The following is a 13,993-nucleotide window of genomic DNA, read 5'->3' as shown; positions in this document are numbered from 1 at the left end:
ATATCCTCAACAACTAATTATCGCATTTCAGGTAGTATGTAATCCAGGAGCTATGTACATAACCAACAAAGAAGCAAACTTTTATAACCACATCTATTAAACCAATAAAGATTAATATGGAGAATAACAAAGTGCCTGGACCTGATGGGTTTAATCCATTTTTCTTCAAACTTGATCTTTGGGAAACAAATGGGGAGACGATGTCAAAAAAAATTCAAAATGTCTTCAGAAAATTTAAGATGCCGCGGGGTATAAATGCAACTTTCCTGTGCCTCATTCCAAAGGTGAGCAACCCTTCAAGAGTGGAAGATTTTCGTCCTATTGCACTGTGCAACACGATATACAAGTGTATCTCCAAAGTAATCACTTCTAGAATGCAACTGGTGATTTCTGACCTTGTTCATGAGAATCAGTCTGCTTTCATCCCAGGTAGATCTATACAAGACAACATTCTCATGGCGCATGAAGTGTTAAGAGGGTACAATAGAAAACATGGTACGCCCAGATGTTCTATCAAACTAGATATCAGGAAGGCATATGATACGGCCAGTTGGCAATCAATTCTCTACCTACTGGAGAGATTTGGATTTCCCCTGAAGATGCGTTGATGGATTCATATGTGCATTAGTTCACCATTCTATTCTGGCTTGGTGAATGGGTTGCCTGAAGGGTTTTTTGCTGGAGGGAGAGGGTTGAGACAGGGTGACCCCATGTCACCATTTCTTTTTGTGATTGTCATGGAAATTCTGGGTATTGTAATAAGGGAGAGTATTGATTCAAAACTCATGCTCTACTATTCAAAATGCAAGAGAACTTTATTGACGCATTTGGCCTTCGCGGATGATGTCCTTATATTTTGCAAAGGGGAAGTAAGCTCTATTGAGGCCCTCAGGGGAGTGCTTGCAAATCTTTAGTGAAGCGTCTGGCCTGAGTATTAACTCTCAAAAGACTACAATCATGATGGGTGCCATGGAGCAACAAGAAGCAACAGTATTGTCTCAGTTACTGGGGCTGGAACTAGTGAAACTGCCAGTGAGATATCTCGGACTCCCACTTTTTTCTGATCGGCTGGGTATCAAAGACTGTCAACCTTTGATTGAGAGGATAACTTGTAGAATCAAGGATTGGAAAGCTAAACTATTATCCCATGCAGGTAGATTACAATTGATTATGTCGGTTTTGAGCTCGCTAAATATCTATTGGGCTCGTACATTCATTCTGCCTTTAGTGGTCCTAGAACAAGTGGAGAAGATATGTGCCACTTTTCTCTAGAGTGGGACAGAAGCAAAGAGATGCTTGCATCAAGCAAGTTTGAGCACTATATGCAAAAAAAAAAGGACGAGGGTGGATTAGGCATGATGAATTTGAAAATATAAAATAAGGGTCCTCAGTGTGGGTTACTGTTCAAGATAGCAAGTAAAGACAGCAGTGTTTGGGTCAACTGGATTTGGGATAATCAGATGAGAAGTAAGTACCTGTGGACCATGCCGATTCCAGCTGATTGTTCATGGTCATGGAGAAACATCTTGAAGTGCCGAAAAGAAGCAAGAGAGCTGATTAGATACTCGATCTCAAATGGGGAAGATACGCTACTCTGGCATGACATTTGGTGTGATAGTAACCCATTACACAACAATGCTCAAGCAATAGCAAAAATTCAGCTACCTCTTAATGCGATAGTGAAGGAACTCGTGTCAAATGGCTGGTGGAATAATACAGTGAATGAGTTGCAGTGTCAAAACCTCAGAGAAGATATCCTGAGCACACCAATTAACCGCCACCTTGCTAGAGACCGAGTGGTGTGGCTTCCTCATCATAGTGGGTCCTTCACCTCTAACAGTGCATATCAAGCTTTGAGTAGACAAAGGGAAAAAGTAAAGTGGCAGAGACTGGTATGGGGCCGACTGGTAATCCCTCGGCATTCTTTCACTTGTTGGCAACTGTTCTCTAACAGTCTTTCTACCCAAGATAGGTTAGTACAAAAGAAGATACTCTCTCACTCTTCTTGTTGCTTGTGTCAGCAAAGTAGGGAATACTCTAATCACCTTTACTTTGATTGCACGTACTCTCGCGAGATCATCAATGGAATCAAACATATTTTGGGTATAGCTACGGATAGAAGGAATTCCAATAGAGAATGGTCGTCTATTCTGAGATTATGCAGGGGCTCGAGTTGGGTAACCGAAATATATAAGAGTTTCATTTGCGCGGCAGTTGATGGAATCTGGAAAGAGCGAAATGCGCGTAGGTTTCAAAATCAAGAAAGACCAGCATCAGTGGTTTTGAGAAGAGTCCTAAGGAATATGAAAACCTACATCCAGGTACAAGTATTGGAAATGGAGGACACAACTGAAGCCAGAAGGTTGGCTCAGGCTATCGGCATCCAGGTCAAGTTCCAAAGAGCGACACAACAAAAGCACTGCTAATGGATCCCGCTAGAACAAGATCGAGTCAAGCTGAATACGGATGGGTCAATGACAGGAGAGGGTACAGGGCATGGTGGAGCAATCAGGAATTGCAAGGGAGAAGTTTTGACAACGTTTTCTGGTAGTGGTGGCGAGCGGTCAGTCCTATTCCAGGAGCTGAAAGCTATCGAGGTTGGGCTGGGCAGATGCATAGAGATGGGTTTTGGGAATGTAGATGTGGCGTCAGACTCGCTTCTAGCAATCCAAATGATAACAAAACTGGCAAACCCACCTTGGAACTGTCTCGATGTGTTAACTCATATCTTAGAAATGTCATCCAACTTTATAAGCTGTATTTTTGTACATGTATATCGGGAGACCAATAGAGTCACAGATCATCTTGCAGGACTCTCTAGATCCCATGTAAGGGATATTTTGCATGTTGGTCCTCCTCTAGAGAGAAATTTATATAAGTTTGTCGAGGAGGATGCAGCGGGTAACATATATGTAAGATTTGGTTGATTAATGCAGGTAGGGGTATGCCTAACCCCAACTTAAAATTTGAAAAAAAAAAGATTAATATTTTACCTCAAAATTAGACTTAGCTGCAACAAGTGAAACTTTTGAGAAAATCAGTTAACCCTTCAAAAAGGAAACATATCAAGTATGAGAAAAAACAGCTACACAATGGATAAGTGTCATACACCCACATTTTCAGAAAATTCTATCCAACTGCCTAGTATGCACTACTCCCACTTACAAATCACAGACAACAACAAATTGAGGATGCTATGAATATATTAACATACAATCAATTAGTATTTTCTAGTGAATTCTCAATCAAATCGTGCATTCTAAGATATTTAGAACTGCTTGACTGAAATGAAAACACTTCATGCCTTTAACAAAGTAACTATAGCTTTCATACCAAACAATGTTTATCTATAACATTTGGCACATATTATTGATCAAACATAAAGCAGTAAAAGATGAATAATTATGCAAAAACACGAATCAGGCAATCATTTCAAATCAGGTAAAGGTCATCCAGTCTTCAAATCATTTCTGTTTGAACTACAACGCGGAAAAGTATTCCAAGACATTATCGAAATGGAAATCCTAGCAAAGCAATACTAATTAATGTATGAACATAAATCACCAAAAGCACAAACAACCATCACCCATTTATACACACCCAAAATCCAGGAAAAGGAACCAACTTTTTTTACTCAAAAACAAGATTACCTTTCTTTTAGGAACAGCCATGAGTTCCATAGACCCAATATTATTACCAAACTCAAAACTGGGCATTTCCAATTTTTTTTATCATTCTCAAGCAATAAAAATACATTCCCATAACTCATCATTGAAATACCCAATGGTGTAGGAACAGCAGTAGCCACATGATTCCATCTTCTAGACATGCACAAGTTGTTCACTAATATGCCCATCTCATTTTTTAGTCTAATAAATGCCATCTTTTCCAATGAGATTGACCAAACTTTACGAAGCATTTCAACAAACAAATATCATGTATCAGATAGGTGTCAGAATGTTTTTATTTCTAAAAATCGATGGTTGTTCTTTTTAGCTATCTGGTGAAAACCATTGCCACCCCAAACTGATGACAACCATCAATTTCTAATAAATTGATGGTTGTTTAGACACATAAATTCACCAAACTTAAGAAGAAAACTATCGCCTTTCTTAAAAGTCCTAATACAAGTAAAGTAAAAAAAAAAAATTGTACCTGAAAACCCAAAGTAGTTGTTGAACTGCTGTGGAGTTGAAATGGGTAATGGAGATTGTTTCTGAGTTTGGTGCGAGGTTAATATATATGGCTATATAGATGAAGGGAGAGTGGAGAGGTGAGATAGTTGGACTTTACTTTCTTTTGACTTTTGGCTTTTAGGCTTTTGTTTTATTTTCTTTTTCTCGATTTTTTTCTCAGTAAAACATATTAAAAGTTGGGTCAAAAAAATAAATTGGGATATATACTAACAAAAAACTTAAGAAGTAACGGATATATCCGTAAGGAAATTGGTAACAGATATATCCATTAGAAATGAAAAAAATGGTATGTTAGGAATTGACCATTCTGGTGTAGTGTCATCTTCGACGAAATCCACAAAGCAATCGCCCAAGGGTATTATTAACCAAGCATGCACATCAAAGCAAAGAAGTATGTTCTCAAATGCCACCAATGTCAAACATTTGGTCACAACCACCTAAGTGCAGCACGGGAGTTGATCAATATAGCCATCCCATGGACTTTTCACATGTGGGGGCTAGACATCATGGGACAATTTATCCCACAAAAGAAGACATGACTCAAATATGTCCTGGCCGCAATGGATTACTTCACCAAATAGGTTGAGGCAATCCCATTTGTTCAATTCAAAGAAGTCCACATCATCAACTTCATATGGACCAACATCATCACAAGATTTGGTCTAGCCCACACCTTCATCATGGACAACGGAACCCAATTCGCTAGCATACAAGTCAAGGCATTCCTACAAAATTGGCGCATCACTCAAGCATTTTCTACACCTAGATATGCACAAAGCATTTGGCTAAGCAGAGGCCACAAACAAATCTATCAAAAAAAATCTCCAAAAGAAGTTGGAAAGCAAGAAAAGTCAATGGCTAGAACAACTCGAGAACATTTTATGGGCATACAGAACAACATCACGAGCCAGTACTAACGAGTCTCCTTTCACACTTTGCTTTGGAACAAAGCAGTAATACCATCAGAACTTACAATTACAACAACACGTTCTGACATCGTCGAATTAAGAGAAAACGACAATATTTTATCCAAAAAAGTCAACCTCCTAGAAGAGCGCAGGGAAACTACTGCAATATCCCTAGCTCGGTACCACAAAACCATCCAATGATCTTACAACAAGAAGGTTTTCCCAAGATCTTTCCAAGATGGCGACCTAGTCCTCAAAAAGACCCTAGCACCAACAAAGCTTGACCCAACTTGGGAAAGCTAATACATAGTTCATAGAGTCATTGGAAATGGAGCTTACTAAATCAAAACTCAACTCGGTGATGTGCTTCCCTAACCTTGGAATAAAACTCTACTCAAGCGCTTTTACCAATAATTTTTCTCCAGATGTAATAATCAATATGAATAAAATTTCATCAGCATTTTGAGTTTAAGTATTCTCCTTGCATCGCATGAATAACACTACTATAGCAATCGTTGCCTAATCTAGTACAGCAAAGTAATCGACCTAACACCAATGCTAGTGTTGACCACGATTCAACTATAATTGCCACTCAAAAGCTCATTATCAAGCAAATTCAATCTATGGTCCCCCAAAAGGACCACAAATTAACTTAACACCAACACCAGGGTTAAGCATGATTCAACTGTATTAGCCATGCAAAGGCTAATCATCAATCAAATCCAACCCAAGGTACCTCCAAAGGGACCATAAGTCAACTTAAAGCCTTTCGAAAGGGTTAAGTTTGACTCAACTATAATTACCACTCAAAGGCTAATTATTAGTCAAAAATCAATCAGAGGTTCCCCCAAAAGGAACCACTCAATTAATCCACACAAACCTAAGGACAAGAAGAAAGCTAGGTGTCAACTAGGCATATATATCAGGTCGTGCACAAACACTTATGACTTACAAGCATCAGGCAATCTACCAAAATACAACAAGTTGTCGAATTTACTACTATATAGGACAAATCGTCAAATAACAAAACAAGAAGCAAGGGAAGCAATCACATTCATACCAAATTCACTGATAATCTCATTTCAAAACAAGTAAGTAATTTAACTACTTTACTTAATACAAAGTCAGTTAGATAATATAGGCCCCTAGGTTATCCTAGGAAAACGACCTCAGCATCCCCATCAAAAATTGAAGTTATCAGTATCAACAACAAAAATTTTTCAAAAATTCCATCCACCATCAAACATATCACAAGAAAAACAACTTAGTTGACACGAGACAGATTCTCCACATTCAAGGGGTCTAGATTGCAGCCTCTTCACCAATAGAGCCACCAGCCAGATCACCACTTGCATTAAGCACTTTAGTAGCAACATCCTCAGGTGGTTCGGCAGCTGGAGCAGCACTCAAGTCGGTAGGTAGATCAGATCATCAGCTAGCATTTACAGCAATACTTTCTATAGTTACTGATGTAGCCCCACTTTCAACAGACCTTTTCAAGGTTTTGTACTTACATTCTAGTTCCATATAATCATCCACTAAAACGTGGACATCACCACTCTCTACCAGATTGACCAGGTTGTTGTACTCCTTCTAAGCTCATTCAGCAATGGCCTATGATTGTTTGCTCTCGGCAATCCAATGCTCTACCTCCACCTTTGAAAATCAAGAGATGGCTGCAATAAGGCCACCTTCCCAGCCAAATCACCGACCTGAGCCCTCATCCCCACCACTTTAGCTCATTCAACTTCTTACACAGTAACTAATTTGTCATAAGCCTTTTTGGAAACCTCTAGCTCCTTCTTATACAAGTCAGAAATAACTGCCATCTCTCTCAACTTCCTATACATAGCCAGAACCTGACAAACCAACAAAATAAGTCAAAATCAATAACACAAAGAACAAAACAAAACTCAGACCGGAAGGATACTTACAAAACATATCGAACGATCCATGTCTTTCAGATTCACCTCCAGATCCTTCCCAGTCTCCAGTGCGCTCCTATCTCCATCAAGGACAATGCTTTCCAGCAGTCCATTCACAACCAGTGAAGACTTGAAACTACAGTCCCTATTCTTCACCAGCCGCGTCAGCTCACTCACAGGGTCATAATAGGTTACTGTCCTATCCAGAACGTCAAACTTACCAGCCTCATCACTTTAGAACTTACTTCTAGACCCTTTACATTTTTGGGCAGTTGGCTCAGTGTCACTAGCCTTCTTCTTGCCCCTCGCATCAACAACACCAACATCAACCGCTAGCTCCTTCAGGTTCACCATTTTCAAAAGAGCCCGACCTGATGAAATATGACCTTCCCCCTATAACAGGTCATTCCTCAGACTCAGGTCGCGTCCTCTTAGCCACCTCAGGCTCACCACTTTTAGTTCGCCTCTTCAAATGAGGTATATGAAATGGAGCGGGAGCATCACCACCTCCCCCAGCACTTCCACCTCCACGTCCACCTATCATTCTCAACCCCTCTGCAGGTTGTCTAGACACAACACGGCTACCATAGCCTCCTCCAATAGTCTTTGTCCCATAAATACGCCCCCTCCTTTGATCCTCTTTTTCCATCTCAGTTTCGAGCTAGAATCAGAGATCTCAAAAATTAGCTTACGGGCCCTCTTCTTTTGCTCAACCTTCCTCCGATTGATCTTCTCACCTTCACGCTTCTTGAAGTAATGCACAACCTCTCCCAAAACAGATCGTTTCTCCTCCTAACTCAAACAAGCAAACTCTTCTATAGCTCCGATGTTTGTACGCCCACGAATCGCAACCTCTGCAAAACAAAATAAAATTATCAGAATGTTGTAATATCAACTAACCTACATACACTACAACCTATCACATAAAGACCTACCATCCCATTTTATAGTATGATTCACCAACTCCCAGTGAGAAGGATAATAATTAGCCACGACCAGTAAAGGCCTACGCCCCCCAATCCTCCTTACTCACACCCATAATCACAGGAGATTTACCTTTCAGCACCTGCAAACTAAAATTCATAGCAGACGACCTCTTCACAGAAAAATGTTCAAGCATATCCGATAAACAAATGTTATAACCCCTATCATTCAACAAATCTAATACATGTAAAACTCTCCAACTATTCCCCATGAACTAACAAGGGGTTTTCCCACAAAACTTCAAAAACTCCACAGCAAGACGTGAGAACAGTAACCTTAGCCCAGCCTTCAATTGACCATAACAAACCACAACACCCCTATCCCGAGGAACATAATCCAAGCCAAATATGTTCCTCTCTCCACTCAGGTCGTATATTCCAGGTCAGAGTTCTCCAAACCAAACTCCCCCCTACAATAAGGAAGATGATGACGCCTCATCTCCACTACATGCCCTAACACCACCATCTCCATCACTCACAGTTGTCTCCATCGATTGATTCAATGCCACTTCCCTACTCACACTACCACTTGTAATCAACATGACAACACAAAAGCAAAAAGGAAACAAAAAGATCTAATTTTTTCTATCAAAGAGAAACGCACCTGGAGACGAAAGGTTGGAAATTTTTTGTTTTTCTCTTTCCTCTTTTCTTCCTTTGTTTTGATAAAATGAGGAGACCTTTAGCCACACAAATCTTGAAACAACCAAAACATTTTGCCTTCTCCATGAAACACAATCATAACCAACTTACTTCGCCCACAAACCCGCCACAAGTTGGGCCCATGGATAGAATCCAAACAGTTCCTACACATTTTCCAAAACCGTTCATTTCCTTCAAATAAACCAGATGTATAACACGTGTAAAGATCTTTATTTTATCTTTTCTTTTCACACCAATGCTATCCAAAAAAATAAATAAAATAAAAGGGGCTGTGTAAGTACCCTCCGTTCTCAAACCAATCACTATAGCACATCTGTCCACACACCAGGTCGTATCTTCACAACTTGTATATCACCAGGTCGTACCAAGTCACCAGGACATAACCATGACCTAAACTCAGGTCATCCCAAATATCAAATACAGCCATACATAGAAACAAATTATCTATCGTGATCCTGAAGCTCAGTCAATACACCAATGAAGGAGATATTTACTTTGTAACAGCAGAAGTAATGACTGTGTGGACCCTCATAAAAGGTCCACATGACATTATATGATCCTCCTATTATGTGGCCTCGTTGGATCGATTATGTGCAATGGGACATCCAGCTCGATGGAATGCTTAGCAGCACAGCGTCTCAATGGACCAGCTGAGCATGTTCTCTGGACATGGCACCTAGTCTGGACCCCTTATATCTGCAAGCTTAGCCCAGGTTCGTAGCAAGGACATAAAATGCCCAGTAGCATAACGCCTCTATGGACCAGCTAGGCATGTTCTCTGCACAATGCACCCAGACTTGATCTTTCATATCTACAAGCTTAGTCCTGGTTCATAGCCAGGGCCCAGCATGGCATGTGGGCCAAGCCACACTATAAGCCCGTAATCAGCTGAAAACAAGGCCCAGCCAGATCCCATAGAATTCAGAGGCTTTGACTATATTCAATGTACCTGGAAACTAGGGATAAGGATCCAGATTCATATATTCTCTAGGTTTTCGGATGGTTACATATTGAAGAGTTTTTCAGTAACAGAACTACATTGAAAACTCTATACTGCATAGACTTTCAGAGACTTGATCCCTCTGGGGTATGTAGGCAGCCACCGAACTAAAAAGTGGTTCAATCTCAAACATCCAAAAAAACCATCCCATTATTATCATTATCATTCAATTGAGTGTGTCATTATATGGGTTGTGATATTCAGAAGGTAGATTTTTAAGAGTGTTTGGGTAGATCTATTTTGCTTCAGTTTTTGCCCTGACATCTTTTGGCGAAATTTGTAGGGATCGAGCCCATGACCACATTCTTCTCTTTTATTGAATATCAAGATCATTGGCTGCTGGTAAACCCAAAAGAAATCAAAAGTTGGTTGACACCAGTCAGGCTCTAGAAATTGCTCAAAACCTTCCTCCAAATGCTGAGACAGCACAACTCACAGTTGTTGACGAGGTTCATGCTCAGCATCAGTATGCACATCAGATTCCCCCACAGAATCTAGACGCCCAACATGAAGAAGAAAATTTGGTGGAGAACCTGCGAATTACTATTTCAGCAGGGGAACAAGATGCAACTAGAGATACTCGAGTCGTCACACACAGAGACGGATTTTCATCTACTAGGGCAAGACCTTCGATGCTTCCTTAACGTCTGTAACAACACCTTGGGCCTAGGTCGGGTGCTATTTCCACCTAATTTGGACCATCCATATTGCCTAAGTGTTTGCAAGGCTGCCTTGGGCCTGAATCGGGCCCTCGGGATCTATGCCACGATGCTCACCCATCTGATGGAGAAACTTTAATGTCTATGTTTCTTAGGCTGACCAGAGAAAATGATCGACTTAGGAGAAATTAAGACAAAAGGCCTAGGGAAGAAAACTCTCAGCAGGAATATATATTCCGTACTAAAAGAGAGTAGGTCTCGAAAGAGGAGGCATCATCCAAGGAGCCACGCCTCCAGCTGCATCCAAAACCATAGAACTCTAATTATGGAGCGTTTAAGTGGTGTTGATGTTGTACTAAGATGGGTTCATAGTCTACAGTGTCACTAAAGCAAATCATTATCAAGACGTTCCCAGTACTCCAAGGAATGATCAATGTCAGTTTCCAAATATTCCTCTTCAGATCAAATCGATATAGAGTGTGGCATGCAACGCTCTCGCAGTCCGGTACCACAAGAGAAGACAATGCAAACCAGATCGAAGTAATATAAGATTTGATCATAGTCCTGGAGGTTCAGATTCCTTGGAATCCAGATACAATGGTTCGAGGAACACTCACCAGAGAACTAATGGAGGTTATCAGAGAGCTGGAGATAGAAGAGATAGACAATAGTGGGCCAGAAGCCATAGAACTGGAGCTCTCCATAATTATGTGGGTGATTACACTCGAACCATATAGCTAAACCTATGTAGGGCTGAAGCAAATTTCAGACAATATAGGCACGACTCGGTTGAGCCAGGCTGGAGCCTTGAAAAGAGAAACCGTACTCACAAAGTCGGCACGAACAATGTCACTCTGTAGGAAAATAGTAACAACTTGAATGAGCAACAAATCCAAGAACTTATTATAAATGCCATGGATTCCAAAGCTACTAGGGAAGATAAGCGACATAAACTGGCAATCAAAGGACCTGAAAAATCTCCTTTTAAAAATGAAATCAGAGATTATATTTCCCCTAGTTCTTTCAAACAACCTTCAGTTCCAACCTACAATGATGTAGATGGTTGTTCAGATGAGCACTTGATGAAGTATAGATCGAATATGGCTCTTTTTAACAACAATGATGCGTTAATGTGCATAGTGTTCCAAGCTACCCTCAGCAGATAAGCTTTAACATGGTTTAACGAGCTCCATCCTCATTCAATCCATACATTTCTGCAGCTCGCTAACAAATTTTCAAAACATTATCGCTACAACAAGAAGACCATAAAGGTTCTGGAACTCTTTTCAACCTCCACATAGAGAAAGGAGAAAGCATTCGAGACCTATTCAGAAAACTCAGGGTGCTTCTCAAGGAGGTCAACAATGTCCCAGATAACGTTGTTGCACAAGCTTTCAAAAATGCTCTTCCTTTTGATAAGTCTGGTCTGTACAACTCACTAACTTTGAAGCCTCCAGAAACGGTTTAGGATTTGTTGGTGTGAGCAGATAGGTATGCTACTGTTCAGGAAGATTCAAAGTACAAGCAGCAAAAGGATTTTGCAAATGATAGAGGAAAGCAAGAATAGCTGCAGCGTGACAAAGACAGAAAGAACCATAACAAAGATGCCAAAACTAGTGTCTCACAGAGTCAAAAACAAGATGGCCACCCAAGCAAAGATCTTACTCTTTCGGAGCTTAGCGTCAGTCTCTCAGAATTGTATGACAAGCTGAAGGAGTATCTAAAAGGTAGTCAAAAGATGGCTCATGTAAGTTTGGTCGAGAACAATGTGATAGTTGTATGTCATGCTCAGGCGGCTGTTTGCTCATCCAACCCGTGAAAGAAAATGGAGCATGAACCGCAAGTTTCAAAAAATTGGTAGTTGAAATCACGTAAACAATATCAACTTTAAATCTGGGTTCTATGCTGAGACTATTATCGAAGGAGGCCTAAATTTACTAAGGAAGATGAGCGAGGAGTATACTATCCTCACAATGATGTTGTTGTGATTACAGCATGGGTTGGCATCCGCAGAGTCAAGAGAATTTTGATTGACACCGATAGCTCTGCATGTATCCTATTCTCTGGATGCTATTCTATCATGAATCTCGATGATGATCTTATTCAGGAAGATGATACTCCAATTATCGGCTTTAATGGTGCTCTAGCTAAAAAGGTTGGTAAAATTAATTTGTCAATCATAGTAGGTCCTAAGGTTATAGGAGTTTACTTTGTTCTGGTAGACTGCCCATACACATATAATGTCATTCTAGGCAGAGATTGGCTTCATGCAATTCATGCAGTAGTGTCCACTTATCACCAAGCTATTAAGTTTCCAACAACAGAGGGAACTTGTAAGATTTGAAGTGACTAGATTGCATCTCGGAAATGCCATGAGCATGCGATGGATGATTATAAAAAGTCTAAAGTCAGAGGGCACACCGTTCTCAATGTTGAGCAGAAATAGCAATTACAGCAGGGCTGGACCAGAGCACCACCGAGGGCAGCTAGACCACCTCGGGAGGCACCAGCCAAGGGACCTCTAATAGTCGATAAGCTGAAAAAAGTGTAGAGAAGAGAAGAAGAAAGTCAGACCACCTTCATCTCTGAAGAACTTTCTAAAATAGAGAAAGAGATTTTGGTGGCCTTATTGAAAATAACATAGTTATCTTTGCTTGGAATCTAACAGATATGCCAAGAATTGACCCCCAGCGTCACTTGTCATAGATTAGGCATCGACCTGAATGTCAAACCAGTGGGGTAGAAACCATGGAGAATGGCCCCAGATAGGAAACTCTTAGTGAACAAGGAGATTGACAAGTTATTGGAGGATGGATTTATTCAACCAGTTGAATACCCAACTTAGGTTGCCAACATTGTAATAGTACCAAAAAAAAATAGGAACCTCAAAATTTGTGTCGACCTCACAGACATGAATGAAGGTTGCCCACTAAATCCTTATCCTATACCCAGAATTTCAGATATGGTGGATGCGACATATGGTTTCAAGAATCTATCTTTTATGGATGCAAGCTCAGGATATTATCAGATTGTATTGCACTATGATGACCAGGAGTATACAACATTCATCACAAACATAATCCTATATTGTTATGTTGTTATGCCGTTCGGCCTAAAGAATGCTGGGGCCACATACCAAAAACTTGTTAATACTATCTTTGCTGATCTTATTGGGGTTATTAGGGAGATTTATATTGACGACATGGTTGTGAAGTCAAAGGAAGAAAGCAATCTTGCTGACCTGCAGGAAGTATTTGATCGACTAAAGAAATATAAAATGAGACTTAACCCTACCAAATGTTCATTTGGCCTATCTTCAGGCAAATTCTTAGGGTTCATGATGACTCACAAAGGAATTGAAGCTAACCCTGAGCAAATTCAAGCTATTCTTGAAATGCCACCCCCTACCTGTAGAATGGAAGTACATAGGCTATTCGGCTGTCTTGCGGCTCTCGGTCATTTCATATCTCGATACTCTGACAAATGTAAGCCGTTCTTTCATATTCTGAAAGGTGCATCAACCTTGAATGAAGATTGTGAAAAGGCTTTCGCTAAAGTCAAAGCCTACCTTACTTCTCCCCCAATTTTGGTTAGCCCAAAGGCTGGAGAACTTGTAGGAATCTATCTTGCTGTAATTGACTTTGCAGCCAGTGTAGTTA

General features: G+C 40.4%; 3 protein-coding genes across 3 annotated transcripts; all 3 read left to right on the top strand.

Moving 5' to 3' along the window:
• The first annotated feature begins 1,484 nt into the window (after window positions 1-1,484).
• Window positions 1,485-2,426, top strand: LOC147475875 (uncharacterized). Its single transcript, XM_086585560.1, has one exon. It carries the CDS (start codon window positions 1,485-1,487, stop codon window positions 2,424-2,426), a length of 942 nt encoding a protein of 313 aa, XP_086441686.1.
• Window positions 2,427-2,474: 48 nt separating this feature from the next.
• LOC147475874 (uncharacterized) lies at window positions 2,475-2,927 on the top strand. The gene has a single exon (XM_086585559.1). The coding sequence runs from the start codon at window positions 2,475-2,477 to the stop codon at window positions 2,925-2,927; it is 453 nt and encodes a 150-aa protein (XP_086441685.1).
• Window positions 2,928-9,288: 6,361 nt separating this feature from the next.
• Window positions 9,289-12,678, top strand: LOC147475873 (uncharacterized). The gene is made up of 2 exons (XM_086585558.1): window positions 9,289-9,388; window positions 12,329-12,678. The coding sequence occupies exons 1-2, from the start codon at window positions 9,289-9,291 to the stop codon at window positions 12,676-12,678; spliced, it is 450 nt and encodes a 149-aa protein (XP_086441684.1).
• Window positions 12,679-13,993: the final 1,315 nt, after the last annotated feature.

This window comes from Coptis chinensis, chromosome 9, assembly GCF_015680905.1.
Source record: "Coptis chinensis isolate HL-2020 chromosome 9, ASM1568090v1, whole genome shotgun sequence".
Taxonomy (NCBI): Eukaryota; Viridiplantae; Streptophyta; class Magnoliopsida; order Ranunculales; family Ranunculaceae; genus Coptis; species Coptis chinensis.
The sequence above is the reverse complement of the archived record's forward strand: the minus strand, read 5'-3'. Positions and strand labels throughout refer to the sequence as shown.

Bases quoted from the DNA above. Each gene is read 5' to 3' on its own strand.
- LOC147475875 (XM_086585560.1), top strand. From the start codon at position 1,485: ATGCCGATTCCAGCTGATTGTTCATGGTCATGGAGAAACATCTTGAAG.
- LOC147475874 (XM_086585559.1), top strand. From the start codon at position 2,475: ATGACAGGAGAGGGTACAGGGCATGGTGGAGCAATCAGGAATTGCAAG.
- LOC147475873 (XM_086585558.1), top strand. From the start codon at position 9,289: ATGGAATGCTTAGCAGCACAGCGTCTCAATGGACCAGCTGAGCATGTT. The intron at 9,389-12,328 runs GTTCGTAGCAAG...TTGTGATTACAG, and splicing joins TATCTGCAAGCTTAGCCCAG to CATGGGTTGGCATCCGCAGA.